General features: G+C 39.1%; 2 protein-coding genes across 2 annotated transcripts; both read right to left on the bottom strand.

Moving 5' to 3' along the window:
* Positions 1 to 676: 676 nt before the first annotated feature.
* On the bottom strand, positions 677 to 2,615 carry LOC136353555 (uncharacterized). The gene is made up of 5 exons (XM_066304561.1): positions 2,341 to 2,615; positions 1,901 to 2,259; positions 1,722 to 1,826; positions 1,374 to 1,487; positions 677 to 828 (listed from the first exon to the last, which is right to left on the bottom strand). Exons 1-5 carry the CDS (start codon positions 2,613 to 2,615, stop codon positions 677 to 679), a joined length of 1,005 nt encoding a protein of 334 aa, XP_066160658.1.
* A 7,241-nt stretch (positions 2,616 to 9,856) lies between these two features.
* Positions 9,857 to 10,651, bottom strand: LOC112936610 (putative glycine-rich cell wall structural protein 1). Its single transcript, XM_026020745.2, has one exon. It carries the CDS (start codon positions 10,545 to 10,547, stop codon positions 9,984 to 9,986), a length of 564 nt encoding a protein of 187 aa, XP_025876530.1. The 5' UTR covers positions 10,548 to 10,651; the 3' UTR covers positions 9,857 to 9,983.
* Between the last annotated feature and the right edge of the window lie 6,537 nt (positions 10,652 to 17,188).

Below are 17,188 nucleotides of genomic sequence, written 5' to 3' on the forward strand. Positions count from 1 at the left end.
GAATTCGAGTCTTTGCGCTTTCGAAATTTCCATGAAGATCGCTACGAAGAGGACCGAGTGGATGACTTGCACCGATTGGAAGAAGTCCGCGAAGCAGCTTTGATTCGGTCGGCTCGATACTTACAAGGGTTGCGACGTTATCATAATCGCAATGTTCGATCCCGTGCCTTTCTAGTCGGCGACCTGGTTTTGAGGAAAATTCAAACTACACGAGATCGGCACAAGTTATCTCCTTTATGGGAAGGGCCATTTATCATCTCTGAAGTCACCCGGCCAGGTTCCTATCGACTCAAGCGCGAAGACGGTACTCTCGTTGACAACTCTTGGAACATTGAACATCTTCGTCGTTTCTACGCTTAAGCTTATCATTGTACTTCCCTATCTTGACTGTCAACATCAAGTTCTCTTCTTGAAGTTGTCAGTCGGGGGCTATCATCATAATAATGGAGTGTGATTTTTTATCAATTTAATTTGCTTACTTGGTCTATCATTGCCTTGTTTGGTTTTTTCTACTTAGTCTGCGAGGACTGAAAGTTTTTAATAGCTTCTTTGGGTTTTAGGCTCAACAAAGCTTGATAAAAACTTTTAAGAAATCAAAGACTTGGCTAGAACTATCAAGCACAGCATAAATATACCAGTATTGTACAAATTGAGCCTCCATTTGTTACATTCATACTCAGTCAGAATCAGTCCTTTCATCATCAGAGTTATTGTTGCTTGGCTGAAGGTCGTTGTTGCGGAATTGCTCTACAACGTCACTTGCAATCTTGTCAGCCGCATTTTGAGCACTACTGATAAGATCAAGAGCAGCTTCTTCGCTTGTCCCGTCTGCAAAGCCATCAATGGTGTCAATTTCAATTCTCGGGTACAAGGATTTGGTCATCGCCAATGCCATGCTAGCTCCCATACTTCCAGCTTTCTTGATATTCTTGAAGTATACATCCGGTGCAACTCTCAGCTTGTCAAAGATTTCGGTTGCGTCAAGTGCACTCGGACCACTGTTATTAAGGAACATAGCTTGGACGAGTGGTGTAGCGACATTGGCGACTTCATCTCTTGCTCCTTCAAGCCTCTTGATCTTACCAACCAGGACGTCAAACTGAGCTTGAGATTTGATTTTACGGTCTACAAAACACATTTATGATAAGAATCTGCTGCATTTAAAAGAGAGAAGTCCAGATTGTTAGCTGGCGGTACCTTCAACCTCCTTCAAGGCCGAGTCCCTTTGTGCAGCCAGTTCTATTTTGTCTTTTTTCAAGGCTTCAATTTGTTTCTCCATTTGAGCCATCCTGGCGGCTTGCGCTGTTTGAAATCCAAATGGTTGAGGACACAGTTACGACAGCGTAAATAAATGGGACAGATCTAGAGATTACCTTTTGATGAACCACTCAGCTCGAAATTTGAATCCTGGAGTTGAGCAATTCGCTCCCTTAATTCTTTTTCCGTCTTTTTGGCGTGCTCCTTGGCCTCATGTAGCTGGTCCCTAACTGCTTCAAGGGTTCCCAAATGAGGAACCAGCTTTTCCAAAGTTGTAGTCTTGGCCTCATTGCGAAGATGGATTCTCTGCATGATGGTTCATGGTTTAGTTCTGCTAAAGAGAGAACAAAGTTATCAAAGGCAGTCACCCGGAAGATTTACATTCACGATGCGAGTGGCTTCTCCAAGTACTTTCTTCAGCTGGCACACTTCTTCATCTTCTTTTTGACGATTTATGACGATACCGGCAACTTGTGAGTTCTCGTCCCACCATTTGAGCAAGATAGGAGGACGAGAGTCATCAGCCGCCTTTATGCGAGGAATTGCTTCTTCGTCATCGCCTGGTGCCCCTGATGTGTTTCCAAGACATTAGACGAATAAGTTGAAGTTATTTAAATCGGCATCACTTGAGAAGATGGGTTACCTGAGGATGTTCCTAGCTGAGCGTGAGGTGATCTTTGTTCTTTATTTGGAGACCCAATTATCGGGTCGTTACCAGCCTCTGGTCCTTGAGAAGTTGTCGTCTGCGTTTCAACTTCGGGGATTTCTTGGTCGGGACCTGCATCCGACTGGTTTCCAGTCGGGGGCTCTTGTGTTGTTGCAGTTTCAGCTGCTGCCGACTGGTTTCCAGTCGGCGGCTGGTCACTCGGATCGTCCTTGTCACCTGAAGCATGGGCGTCAGTCGGCTGGCTTTCGGTAGTCGGCTCGGGATCCTTGGATAAATTTGGCTCTGTTGCAGCTTGATCAGGATCTTTTCCAGTTGGATCTATGTCGGATGGTTTCCTGCAAGGTGTTCTTTCAATATTCAGTATTATTTCTATTAGAGAAGCATGTCGAAGGGAAATGGTACCAAGAGGTTTATACCTGGAAGATGTTCTGATCTTTGGCATTGGACGGCCAGCCAGTTTTTTTCTGGGCATGGTACGCTTTGGGGGTTTATTAGGCGAGCCCTTGTCCTCAGATTTGTTGTCATCGCCTTCATCGTTGTCAAGCACCAGTTTTCTCTTGCGAGAACCTGTCTGTCCAGTTGGATTGGAGATTTGAGGGTGTGGATCTAATCTGATTGTTGGTCCTCCACCTCCCTGAACAGTGTGTTGGCGAGGAGACCGGTGCTGAGCGATTGGGGGATCAGATTTCATCAATACATATTCCTGAATGAGATGCCTTCACGGTTAGTTAACTCAACATGAAGATAAGATTATGTTTTGATCATGGGTTGAAGATTTCCGATACACACCTGTGGAGGCGGATTGAATGCGTTATATGGCACAACCGGCAGCTGATGTGAGTAGCTGACGACAATAGCATTTGAGAAGATTTTATACATCCTCTCCTTCATGATTTTAAAGTCCAGAGAGTCTGGTTCTTCACGATTGGGATCATGCTTGCCGTCAAACTCGAATGCTGTACGGGATCTCTCTTTGATTGGTGCCAATCGGCATTTTATGAAGTGCCGAGTGATCTGCTCTCCTTGTAAGCCTTGTTCTTTGAGTTTTAACATGCGATCCATCAATTCCAAAGCTTGAGCAGCTTCATCCCCGATCGGAAGAGAGTTCCAAGTATCTTGGTACACCGGAGGAAGACAAGAGTACTCGGGAAGAGCAGGCTCAGGATTCTGAACATAAAACCAGTTCGCATGCCACCCTTTGTTTGAGGTCTTGAAGGGCATAGAGAAGTATTTCTGGCTCAGGGTTCCCCTCAACTGAAATCCTGCCCCTCCGACTACACATGGCTTATTCTTGTTCGGTTGGGGCTTGAGAAAAAAGATCCGGCGGAACAGAGCGAAGTAGGGTTTAATTCCCAAGAAGGCTTCACAAACATGGACGAAATTGGCGATATGGACTATGGAATTTGGGTTTAGGTGATGCAAGCTGATTCCATAGAAGTTTAATATTCCGCGGAAAAATTTCGAGGTCGGAAGAGCGAAGCCGCCATAGAAGAAATGAGAAAAAACTACGACCTCGTGTGTATCGGGGGACGGAAAAGCCTCACCGCACGCTGGCCGCCACCCGATGATCTCCTTGGCAGGGAGAACGCCGTGCGCCACCATCTCCTTCAGGTTCTCCTCCGTCACGTCGGATGGCGCCCATTGGCCTTCGAAGCTCTCTTTCTCTTCCGCCATTGATTTTACCCGAATGCGCTGATTTGATTTGAGGGATGGCTAGGGAGAGATGAGGGATTGAGGCGGTGGATTACGGGAAGGATTTTGATGCACTTTTCGAAGGTGGATTCGAGCGGAATGGCGAACCCTAGTTTGCCGGCGCAGTTCTTTACTGTAGCAGGGAGTGGGGAAAATGGCGAGAGTTCCGGCGGGGAAGACGAAGCGTCGCTTCAATCTCGGGATTTCTTGTTAAGGGTATCGGAGGTGCGAATGGGCTTAGGCCTGAACAGTACCTCAGCCCAGTACTTTGACAGCGTGGCCCATTGTGCTCCTTAGGGACTTAGGCATTTTTTGCTTTGGCAATTTATGCACACAATAGTGTTGCCCAATGCTGATAAAATCCTTTTTATGCGGTCATATAATTCTTTGGAATTATTGCAATGCAAATTAAAAGGTGCCCGACAGAAAGGTGTTATACTGTTTTTGTCAGCTTTATTAGGCTACAAAAGCTGTCTGGGTTAACTTGGAATGACTTGTTTTTATCATAGTCATTTCCTTGGTATGTTATATGCCTATTTTCATTATGGTGAATAGTTATAGCCTAGGCTATTAGACTTATTTCATTACCATAATTTTTATAATACTTGGTGGGTAATCTTTAGAGTTTTTTATTCGGATGCCTGTCAAGTGTGTTCATTCGTGAACCTTTTAGAGTGTTAACCACTCGGATTCCTTTTGTTATGGCTAAAAAGCAGTCGGCTAGAATGCCTCTTTAGGCGCCGCATATGCTTTTGTCATATGATGCGCGATTGTGCTATTATTTTGTTCTCAACTATATGTTTAGTATGTTAACTAATCACATAGTTGGGGGCTACACCTAATTAGGTGCATCTATTCGATGCACCATATTCTTTATCTTTTCGCCCTTTACAGTCTTCGTCTTCGCTACTCAGCAGGCCTTGGCATGAAAAGTTTGAAGCACTCGGATTATTATCTTTGAGAAGGCTATGATGGTTGACTGCAAAGGTCTCGGGGGCTACTGTGGAGATTATGGATACCCCATATCTACACGGCAATGATATTTGGGCTGAATACAGGATACCGAATATACATAGAATATCTTATTTGTATCTCGGGTTTGTTTCTTAACTTGTACATCAAGGAAACACCTTGAGACTTAGTCGGTTACGACTGTATTTTATCTGTATTTGCATATTCCGTTAGGGATATGGATTATCTTTTGTAACACGGACTCCTTCCCATATATAAGGGGGGTCCGGGTGCCTCTAGGGGCAGATGTTGATTTTCTCTAAATCATACAATCAATAGTACACTCGGCGGATTCATCCCCGGACAGGAGTAGGGTATTACTTCTTGAATAAGAAGGCCTGAACCTGTATAAATCCTTTGTCTCCAAACCCATACACTTTTCCAGCTTGATAGCCACCCCCTTTTATTATTGCCGAAATCTAGTTTCGACAATTGGTTTTCTTGGAGAGAGCGGTGTGATAAAATCGAGTTGTTTGTAGTCCGAGTGTTTGATCATTTGCTTGCTTGAGCTAGGATTGAATCTAGGCTAGGCCAGCAATTTTGACTAGTACTTTGGACTATTATTCAATTTCGCAAATCTGTTTGATTTTTGCTATTCCTTGTGATATAATTAAGCCTACCAAGATCCACATACTACTAACCTTTATAGGTCCTGCTTTGCAATCGCTCCACTCATCAAGCTTGTCATTGTGCCACGAACCAGCCACGGTGATTGACCTGTTTTTGCATTCTTTGAGAACATTGTAAGAATTTGGTATATGCTTGAGTGTTGAGTGCCTTCAAAAGCTCCACATATCTATAGATTGTTGTTAGGAACTAACACTTTCTCGTGAGTTTCTTTTGCTTACTAACAATGACAGGAGTGTATAAAGAGAACGAGATTGAACATATAAAGCGTTGGCTTTCACATCAAGAAGAGGTACATGATGAGGTTTGTGAAAATAAGATATCGTTGCCTTTATTTGTTGGTAAGTTTAATCCTAAGGACTATATTGATTGAGAGTTAGAAATGGAAGATGAACTTGAATATTATGAATGGTCCGAGGAACAAAAGATTAAGGCAGCAATAAGTTCTTTTACTTCTTTTGCATCTCTTTGGTGGAGTGATATTTGTCTTGTCGGTAATAAACCTTGTTCTTGGAATGACTTGAAAACAATGATGAGAGCTAGATTTGTACCCGATTATTATATTCGTGATTTACAAAAGAAAATGCAAAATTTGAAACAAGGGAATAGAACCGTGAGAAAGTACCACCGGGAGTTTAAAATTTGTATGTTGTATGGTGGTATAGAGGAGTCTAGAGGAGACACAATTAAAAGATTTTTACATGGGCTTAATTTAAAAATTCAGCATAGGCTTGAGAATAAAACACATAGCCATCTTTTTCAATTACTTTTGCATGCTTGCGATATTGAAAGTCAGATTGAGAAAAAAACAAAAATGCCTATAATACATGAGAATATTCTTGCGCCTTCTATTGTATCTAACATCATGCAGGAAGGTAAAAACAATTTTGAAGGAAATAAGAATGAAGAACCTAAAATAGGTGAAGAGAGTGTTTTAGGTAATTTAACTGATGGTCAACTGGATCAAGGTAAGAAAGATTGTGATATGCTACAATTGTCCACTAATTATGCTATGTTAGAGCAACCTCTAGTGGAACAGATTTCTAATTTGCCTTTATCACAAGCTAAAAATTCAGATTGTGTTAATATTGATAATGCTTGTAATGAAGAAGAGTTGTGCAATGCTTCACTTATATACATGCCACAACTAGTGAAAGAACATGTTATTTCTATTTCTGAATATTTGGTTTCCACTCAAAATAAACATGTCTTTGTTATTGCTGATGACCAAGAAGAGCTGGAACTATTGTCTTCTTTATGTACTTTAGGTTATATCGAATTTGATGCTCCTTGTGATCTAAATACCTTAGAGAAGAAATTTTATGATTTTCCATGTTTTTCTTGGAATAATTATCATGTCATTGGTAAATATAATAATAGAGGAGATTATATGGTGCATCGTGTTTATATATGCTTAGATGTGAATACTCCTTTAAATATGAAAAAATGTGAGAAACTAAATGGATCGTACAACGTTGATGCTATTTGGATAAATTTACCTAACCCTGTTTTGAAGATCGATGACAATATTCAAGAAGGGGAGTGTTGTGCACCATTAGATTCTATGGTCAAGTCACGCTATTGTTTTAAGAAATGTTCATTAAGTGCGGTGAGTTGGTTTTCTCTTTATGTAAATTTTATTTATGAGGAACAAATGATGCTACATAATGATTTCTTGTTTGCTATTTCTTCATGTGATCTCTCCTACGACGACAATTGCAAGAAGAAACCGAGGACGGTTTCCAGACAAGAAGGGGAGGATGATGTGACCATCAAGTATATGCATACAACCAAGCATGAGAAATATAAAACATTGCCAAAGAATACATCGGATAAATGGAGGATCTACAGGATATTAAAGTCCAATGAGTTTTGGAATCCAGTTCGGCCTCCGGAGACAGCATTGATTTCAAACGGACCTAGCGCCTTCATGCCAACTCCGATTTGGGTGATCTTGGACTTCGTGGAAAGCTTATCTCGCTACCTTTCAAATGCATCCAGTCTCACGTCCAAATTCATCTCGAGTCTACGGGAATCGCCAAAACAAGACAGTGCTGTTGCTGAAACCGAACTTAGGCCTTAGGCCTTGTAATAGACTAGGCCCATCTCGGAAGTGTCTCCCTCCACCTCCACGAATTAGCACTTAACCCTAGCTTTATTTTCCTCTATAAATAGCTTTGTACATTCTCAAAAACATTTGGGTTTTGTTTAGTTGAATTTTGCCAAGTGCCATTCACCTTGTCTCTAGTCCTCGCTCGATTAGTCGGCGACTATTGATTCAGAGCCCCCAATAGTTGGCGTGTTGATTTGCCGGGTCGATTAGATCTACCACTTCAATCGCAACTATTTCTTTGTGCTTAATCACCTATTCGCAATATTTAGATTGCATCTTATCTTGTTCTTGCAGTGTTCTCTCGTTTGCATTGCAGGAATCATCAACCGCGCGTCACGGTTGGTACGACATCGTTTGTGGTGTAGCGATTGCACGGCGTCCTGGACTTGTTCTGGTTGGTAGCCACGTCGCAAACGTCGCACTCGATAAAAGCGAGAGTTATCCCCTCACCAGAAGATCGGGCCACGTGAGAGAGCGTCATCAACACCCCGGGTCATTGTAATTTATCTCACAGATCAATACAACTACTCTCGGTGCATCGCCACCCTCTTTTCCGAGGTTTTTACTTATCACCGGCAGAACTTGACACCTGACACGGGGCTGTATCGGCTTCGATCTCTAGCGAAGGGATAAGATGCATCAATTTATGTTCAATATAATCCCTAGGGCTTCCACTTAGAAACATATTCATTCATGATTGCTTAGAGTCCCTTTTCGATCAATAGATACTCTGAAGGTGTTGATTGCTACATATCACTGTGAGCTACCATTCATGAAGGGCAAAATTTGCTACAGGACACGCACAAATCGTGTAATTAGCTGTAAGACACCAAAAAACGCGTCGCTGCCCACGGACACTACGAAAGTTGTGCAATTGGCTGTAGAACACTGGAGTTAATATTTTATAATTTCCGAGCTTTGAGAGGTGAGAGTTTTTTCGTAATGCCCGGATTGCCCCTAGCGCTACACGTTGTAAACCCAACTGGGTCGAACCAGACCCAGTCGTCCCCATCTCCTCCACTTGAGTTCCATTCCCCAAGCATCCCCGATCCCTAACCTAGCTTGTGTCAGCGGCGGAGGCGGCGGCGGCGGCGAGGACGGCTTGTGTCCACGGCGGCGGCGGCGCCGCACTCGCCGTAAATTTTTGGACAGCAACTCTCTGTGATGTATACTTCTGCAGCAGCTCTGCATAAACATTGCCAGTATTGGTTTGATGTTGACACAAATTTTGGCAGCATGTCTGTATAATGTAGACAAAAGTTTACATCCCAGATTGGCATAATCATAATCACACAGCAATATGACAGTTTGGCAAAATCACAAAGCAAAATTCCAGAAATAATCACTGCCATTCCACATAAACTAGGAGCTAACATCATCTCATTGAACTTCAGATGGCAGGAGCTGCCTTGTTGCTTGGAGCAGCAACATCCGCAGGGATGCTTTCTTCCCTGCACTATTTTTCCTCGGTGACATCATCCCAGCTGCTGCCTACCAATATAACTGCTCCATCACCCAACGTCGCCGTCGTCGTTGATGCTTCCAGCGCTGCCGTCCTCGCCGCCGCTGTCGCCGCCGCCGATTGGGGAAGATTGGGGAATGGAACTCGGGATTGGGGAAGATTGGGGAATGGAACTCGGGTGGGGGAGATGGGGATGACTGGGTCTGGTTCGACCCAGTCTGGTTCGACTCCAATCACAGGGGCAATCCGGGTATTACGAAAAAACTCTCACCTCTCGAAGCTCGAAAATTATAAAATATTCACTCTAGTGTCCTACAGCCAATTACGCAACTTTTGTAGTGTCCGTGGGCAGTGACATGTTTTTGCGGTGTCTCACAGCTAATTACACGATTTTTGCGTGTCCTGTAGCAAATTTTGTCTTCATGAAGTATCATCTAGTACGCCATACAAAAATTATATTAGCACTTTTAACGGTGACAGGATACCCCACACTACTACAGAACGATTTTTCTATACGAGAACCCCTATAGTTTGCAGCGGACAGTAATTGGTCGCGTCTGTAAAAATCAACTTGAGTTTTTGTATACGGCTCCTTAAGAGACCCACAAGCAAAAATCAAATTTCATAGACAAGCCTCTTAACATACCTGTATACAAAAATAAGCCTATTTTCACATATAGGCCTCTTAAGTGACCGTATACGAAAATGCATTTTCGTAGGTGGGAGGAGCCCGACGGAGGAGGGAGGGGTGACGGTGGCAACGGCAGGGCCGTCCCCCAAACGGATACGGCTGCAGTGGATTTGCACCTAGCTAGGCTCTTTATTTTTTTGGGATTTTTATCTTTTTGGTTTTTTATTTTTGCGTGCGGACAATATAAGCACCCGTATGGAAAAAAAACAATTGAGTTTTTTACATACACTTTCGTGCAGACGGGCAGGTCAACCCTACGGAAAAATAAGTTTTGCCCGTTTGGAAAAAAGTGCTGTTTTTGTAGTGCCAATTGTACACGCGGTTAAATTTACTAACTAGAACAACAAGGCCATTTATTTATTTCGTTATTTGTAGCTCATGCAAGCAAATACATGGAAAAAAAGGTTTCTACGGATGCCATCTGCTGATAGATTGTAGAGTGGTATGATTGTCTAAAGATTTTCTAAGGACGTGGCCCTAACCCAGCATATCCAGAACCACCACCGTTACCGGCACCGCTTCCACCATTTTGAGTATCAGTGGTGCCACCACCATTAGCGCTAGCACGTGCATTTGTAAAACTGGGAAAATACTCATGCAGCATGGATGAACCTGAGCCCATGCCACTACCTGCCCCATAACCTTTAGATCCAGGGTTGCCTCCTGCTTGTCCTTCACCATCACCACCACCGGTACCACCAGCTTTAGAGGATCCTGCAGAATCGAGGCTACTAAACACTGAGCCTGACCCAGACCCACCGCCAAATCCAGCTCCGCCATATGGTGCACCTCCACCGCCTCCACCTTTCCCTTGGGCAACCGCATGAGATCCTTCAACCACGCTGTTCTCGCCCGAGCTGGCCCCGCTTCCAGACCCTAAGCCATGACCGTTTACATAGCCGGCACCCTCACCTCCTCCGGTGCCCGTTGCGCTCGAGATAGAGAATCTAGCCACTCTTGCAGCGTTGGCTAACCCAATGCATAATAGCATAACAAAGCCGAGAGATGCTAGTTTTGTGATAGCCATTGTGAGCTAAAATGTGTAAGTATAGATGATGAGGTTGCTAGACCAAAGACGACTTACACCGATATTTATAGTGCTCGAGAGGCCATGCATTACGCAACGGCTTACTGACCATATATAGCACACGCATGAGGATTGATATAGTGAATGGAGTAGGGCAGGATGAAGTTGATAAACTAATGGAGAATCACTGGCGACGCAAGCATAATTAAGGAAGAGCATCACCGCCTTTTCTGTACCCTTCATCTTTGGATCCTGTGTTTTATGGCTGACTTATCAAGTTTTTTTTTTTATCTAGGGCTTGCTCGTATGCCATTTGCTTAATTTCTTTCATGTGATCCATGTCGGCAGCTTAGCACCGGCCATAGAGCCAGCATGTACAACTGCAAGCTTGAATGTATATGTGATAGTATATATATTTTAGGTGGTATTTAAAACAGAGTATTCAGTATTATTATCACAACAAATTGTCTACCGGCCGATTATAGGAATACACATTGAATATTGAAAGGACCATCAATAACTTCCAAATATTTAGTTTGAAGATTAGATTTGTGTTTACAATTGTTTTTGCAATAGTATAATTTTATTAATTATTATTATTATATTCTAATAGAAGAATAGCAGTTAAAGTTTTACCTCAAGGACCAAATAAATTTAATAATATTATATATTTAAATACAAAGGTACTCCCTCCGTTCCAAAATATAAGGCACAACCACCCTTAACCCAAATACCAAAAAATAATTATTATCATATCCTAGTTTGGATCACCCTAATAAATATAATACATGCATCCAATAGAACTAGATATCTTGTGGGTGGAGGATTTAAAAAAGTAATAATTTAATGGAGAGGAGGTCCTAATTAATTGTATGCATGCCTTATATTATGAAACATCCAACAAAAGTAGTTGTGCCTTATATTATGGAACGGAGGGACTACCTTTTAAGGCAACATATATCGATACTAAAATTTTATTTTTGAACTGAATATTTCAGAAGGTATTGGTAATCAAAGTTAGTTTGATCAATTCTTATTAAAAATAAATACTCCCTCCGTATTTTAATGTATGACGCCGTTAACTTTTCGACCAACGTTTGACTATTCGTTTTATTTAAAATTTTTATGCAAATATGAAAATATTTATGTCATGCTTAAAGAGCATTTGATGACGAATCAAGTCATCATAAAATAAATGATAATTACATAAATTTTTTGAATAAAACGAATGGTCAAACGTTGGAAAAAAGTCAACAGCGTCATACATTAAAATATGTAAAATATGGAGTTGAGTATTCATGATCGAAGATAGTACTACTATTTAGCCTTGGGGTGTAGATGGTGGTCAGCCCAGATAAAAATTTGGAACATGATGATGCTCTGCTTCTTGGTTTGATCAACCATAATGGGGCGATGGATCAAGCTAGTTCAGCTTTCAAAAACTTTAATGGACACGATTATCCTTGCATCCTGTAATGCAATATTAGTCATCAAAAGGGCACTTTGCTATCTTCATCAATGAGATGGGCGTATTTTGCTGATGTGAAGAGAGCAACGACGATTGTCTTATATATGCTTTAGGTGGTGTTTGGATGTAGTCCCTCTCACAATAATTTTAGTCCCTCCCATAGGGATTTATATTTTTGTTAGAAGGACTAAAATAAGTTTCTCCCATCCCAAACAGCTAGCCCCTTATACATATCCTAGTTAAGCCGGGAGAGAACCTGAAATATGGTTAAAATAATACTCCATCTGTTGTCAAATAGATCATGACGCTGTTAATTTCTTGATATGACTTTTGTTCATTCGTTTTCTTAAAGAAACTATATAGTATCTAAGTATTCCGTTGTGGTTTGTGGTTTGTTTTCCAAACATGTCTGGTATTTTGCATATTTACACTAGATTTTCAAATAGGATGAATGGTTAATATTGTACAAAAGCTAATAACATTATATATTTAAAAATAATAAAGGAAGGATTCACAAGTTGATCTGGACGTACCTGAGAATCTAAGATAAATAGAGTGTTTGAGTGTTGACTATCCATAACTATCGATGACTGTACATGACTGCTTTATCAGTGCGACCGGATGCGACCTTGAAATTTGTAGTTGACTTCATTTATAATAAGCAAGTTAGCAACCCGGAACAGGAAGAACTGTAATTAAGGACACCTGTGAACAGAGATCTGGGGGTACTCTCTCGATACCACTGAGAGATAGTAAACTAAGAGCAAATACGATAGCAGATTATAAGTCATCTATAAACACATGCATGTTAAGAAGATAAGAGAGAAAAGAAAAGAGAAATATGCTATAGATTTATAGCCAGCTACAGCACGGATTTCAACATATTGTATGTATGAGAGGTGGAACCATGTATTAATGGTGCAGCATATAGTTATAGGCAATTATTGTATGAATTAACTACTCCCTCCGGTTCCATTTTAATTGACGCTTTGGACAATGACACGCTCTTCAAGATATACCTTTGATCTTATTTTTCTATTATAATATATACAATAAATAAATGCATGTTTACTTTTATTATAGTGTTTTGAAAGATAAATCTATATATGTTTTTCTAGTTTTTTTAAACTAAATATTTTTAAAGTTATTGATGGTCAAAGTTATAAAAGTTTAACCTCAATCTTGTCCAAAACGTCAATTAATATAGAACCAGAGGGAGTATTAGATTGACTATACATGGGCTCTCATCGTTTGGCTTATCCACGGAATAAGCCAAACGACATATTTGTAAACGAAAAATAATTTGTGAATAAAAATTTTATATACGTGTTCTTAATGATCTAAAAACAAAGACTGAAAAATAAACTTCGATTAAAAATCACCAAAACCACCTCAAAATTTAGGTTGAAAATTTATAGTTGGTTATACTATTATAAACCTGCTTGATGTTTAGATGAGTTTTATATTAGAGTAAATTGCGCTCATGGTACATAAACTTGCGTGGTGGGTGTAAATAAGTACAACAACTTGCAAATTGCTCATTTCGATACAACAACTTGCCAAGTCCGTGCGAACCTGGGCCAAAACAACCTCTGCAAGCAAAATTGATCTAATATGGTACATATTGATGAGTAATTTTTATTACACATCAAAATTTGGATTGATAAAATGTGTAATCACTATTCACTTGATATTTTCAATATTTAGGTTGACAAAAGTGAGACAATTATCAATGTCCAACCATGGAAATAAACTTTTAAAATAAGTTTTCGGTGAAATGGAGTGTCTGAGAATGAAAAATAAAATAAATTTTCTAGGAGGCTAAGGCATGGACGAAATTTTCCTGGTCCCAACATTATACGAGTTATACAGAGGACAATTTTTTCCAAGACATGAAATAAATTCTTTTCTATGCATCAAAAATGAAATTTTACACATATAATTTCTCTTTTTCTTTGGATTCTAAATAAGATAACCAAAACATGGTCATACATGTAAGCTGTCAAGCCATCTATTTGTGATGTTTTACAACGATTTGGTTTGCATTGACAATTTTGGCCCAATTCGCACGGACTAGTCAAGTTACTACATTAGGATGAGCAATTTGCAAGTTGTTGTACGTATTTGCACCCATAACACAAGTTCATGTACCACGAGCGCAATTTACTCTTTATATTATGAGAAACAACTCAAGAGTATCTGAAGAAGCTGGAATTATCAGTGGCATCTGAAGAAGCTGAAAAATCCAATATGACTTATAGTTTATTAAAGTTTACTTTTTAATTTCATAACTAAACTTTCTTAGAATCTGAAAAATTGTTGGACTGTTTGGGCAGTTTTAGATTCCGTGTGAAACTGCAGCTTCAAGAAACTCTTCAAAATTACATTTCTTTTAAGGTTGTGAGACCCAACAAATTAATTAGATGGTGATATCTTTCTATCTATACCTCCCCACCTTCCTTCTAATCAAGTTTACTTATAAAATGTGTGCACGCAATGTGATTATCAAATAAGGTTAATGTGGTCATCTGTATGTGACGCTAATCTGTCTCTAATTTTCTAGAAATGTAATTATTTTGGGATGGAGATAGTAATTTCTAGTGTATTCCTGTTTGTCCTAATGAAACAACTTGGAAAAAAAAATATAAGAAGTCCTAGTGGTTTCTTTTTTAAGCTTTCAAAATGACTTATTTTTTTAAATGAGTTGATAATGCTAAAACAATTTAAAATTGGAATCCGATTGAACACTTCATACTACTGCTGTTGATTTGGCTAATATTAGAAATGGATGTAGCTAGATACTCCCTCCGTTTTAAAATATAGTAGAACACAACTATTTTTTTATATGTTTCAGAAATATAAGGCGTGTAGGCATCTAAGTAATTAACTAGCACATCATCTTCATTAAATTATTATTTTAAATCCTCCATTTTCAATATCTCTAATTCTATTAGAAGCATATGAATTGCATTTATTGAAGTGATCAAAATGAGAAGATGATAATAAATGTTTCTTGGTTGTTGGGTTAATGACGGCTATGCCATTTTGTTACGTACTACTCCCTCCGTTTTAGGTTATAAGACGTTTTGACTTTCGTCAAAGTCAAACTATTTCAAGTTTGACTAAGTTAATAGACAAATATAGTAATATTTGTAATACTAAATTAGTTTCATCAAATCAATAATTGAATATATTTTTATAATAAATTTGTCTTAGGTTGAAAATGTTACTACTTTTTAATTTCTACAAACTCAGTCCGTTTTAGGTTATAAGACGTTTTGACTTTCGTCAAAGTCAAACTATTTCAAGTTTGACTAAGTTAATAGACAAATATAGTAATATTTGTAATACTAAATTAGTTTCATCAAATCAATAATTGAATATATTTTTATAATAAATTTGTCTTAGGTTGAAAATGTTACTACTTTTTAATTTCTACAAACTCAGTCAAACTTAAAAATAGACTAAAGTCAAAACATCTTATAACCTGAAACGAAACGAAGATAGTACTACCTAAGGAAAAAAGTAGTAATGAGCAAAATAATCGGTGAGTAGCCCACAGAGATAATCTACATGCCAAATTAAGCAATCTAGCCCTGTGATTAATTAAGACAGTCAACCGGGCAATTAATGTGCGACGCCAAGATCCGAGATGGGTTAATAACTTGTTTATGATAGTAGCTGCATACCTACTCATATGTTTAAGAGTTGGAGCTCGATCATGATTAGAGAAGTACAAACTGTACTACAACATGGCAACATGCATGATGTACTATACGTGGTTTACTCTTACCCATGCTGTTTCAAGATCAGTGCAATTTAGTTTGAGTAGGAGGATAAAAGAGCTAGCTAGCTGGACAATTTGTGTTAATTTAAAAAATGGCATATCCCACAATGGTACTATTTCCTGACTCTGTACTCCAATTTAATCCATGTTTAAATCTCAAATACCTTAGAAAGATGTGTGAATATATATAGTTTGGATATTTCATCATGTTTTATATTATCCATCTAGCTCGGGTAAAAGTTCCAAATAAGATAACACTCTTCTCTTCTGTTTGAGCATAACATTATTACTCTCCAAAGCCAGATTTCTATCTTTTCAGTTAACTGATCTAGAACTTGCATTCTAATGATCACTGAAGTTCATTAGTTTCTAGAGGTTAGAACTCTAGCTAACTTTTATCTAAAATCTCTATAGGTTTTCATTCCATTGAAATTTCAAAGTGAAGGATATAATCAATCCTCTGTTTCAAATAATTTTCTAGGAATTTTTTATAGGGTTGAAATCCTCTAAATTTTCTTTTCATATATATATATATATATATATATATATATATATATATATATACACATACATACTCCGTGTAGTGAGCTATTTGCGTTGGAGTGAACATTTTTCTTTCCCTTATGTAGGTTGATTGGAATTTGTTAGTGGCAATTATCTAGACTCTAGAGTTTTCTCGACCTGTTCAAAACCGGAGATGATTTATATTAGGCAAGTAGTTACGTACCTTATTAACCACCAGTTTTGGAGGCATATGCACCAAAAAGTGACTAGGCAGATTCTGGTCGTTTTGTTGAAATGGTGATCTCACAGCTCTAGAATTTGCCACCACGATGTGTTTATTCAGTAGCCAGTTAAGCCTACCAGCTACTTGCCTAAAAATTATTGCTAAATGAGAAACAAAATTTTGGTTCGTAGGAAACTTACATTGGTAGTTTGTTGCTATATATTTTTGACATGTTACAAAATCTCAGCTTTTTTTTTTTGTCTCCGTTCTAAAATTAAGCTATTTACCGGCACTATTTGTTTAGGCTTATAAGCCAACTTATAAGTCGAAAAGTTAAGCCTAAACAAACAAGCAGTTTTTTCGTTTGGCTTTTTTTAAGCCATAAGCCACTCTAACACTATTAAGCCAAAAGCTAGGTTGGAGGAGCATTTTTGGCTTATGTGAGGTACATGTATGACTCCACTACTAAACTTAGGACATTAAATCTACCGTCTTATAAATCATATAAGCCAATAAACTGACTTAAAAGTCTAAGCCAATAAACCTAAGCCTCAACAAAGAGGGCCACAGTATCTTATCTCAAAATGAAGCTATTTTTCACCTACACCCTCCTCTCAACCAATTACAACCAATCTACATTTAATTTTTTTCCTACTCTT

This window comes from Oryza sativa, chromosome 10 (genome assembly GCF_034140825.1).
Source record: "Oryza sativa Japonica Group chromosome 10, ASM3414082v1".
Classification (NCBI taxonomy): domain Eukaryota; kingdom Viridiplantae; phylum Streptophyta; class Magnoliopsida; order Poales; family Poaceae; genus Oryza; species Oryza sativa.

Bases quoted from the DNA above. Each gene is read 5' to 3' on its own strand.
- LOC136353555 (XM_066304561.1), bottom strand. From the start codon at position 2,615: ATGAAATCTGATCCCCCAATCGCTCAGCACCGGTCTCCTCGCCAACAC. The intron at 1,827-1,900 runs GTAACCCATCTT...GAAACACATCAG, and splicing joins TCAGCTAGGAACATCCTCAG to GGGCACCAGGCGATGACGAA. The intron at 1,488-1,721 runs GTATCGTCATAA...CCCTTGAAGCAG, and splicing joins CGAGAACTCACAAGTTGCCG to TTAGGGACCAGCTACATGAG.
- LOC112936610 (XM_026020745.2), bottom strand. From the start codon at position 10,547: ATGGCTATCACAAAACTAGCATCTCTCGGCTTTGTTATGCTATTATGC.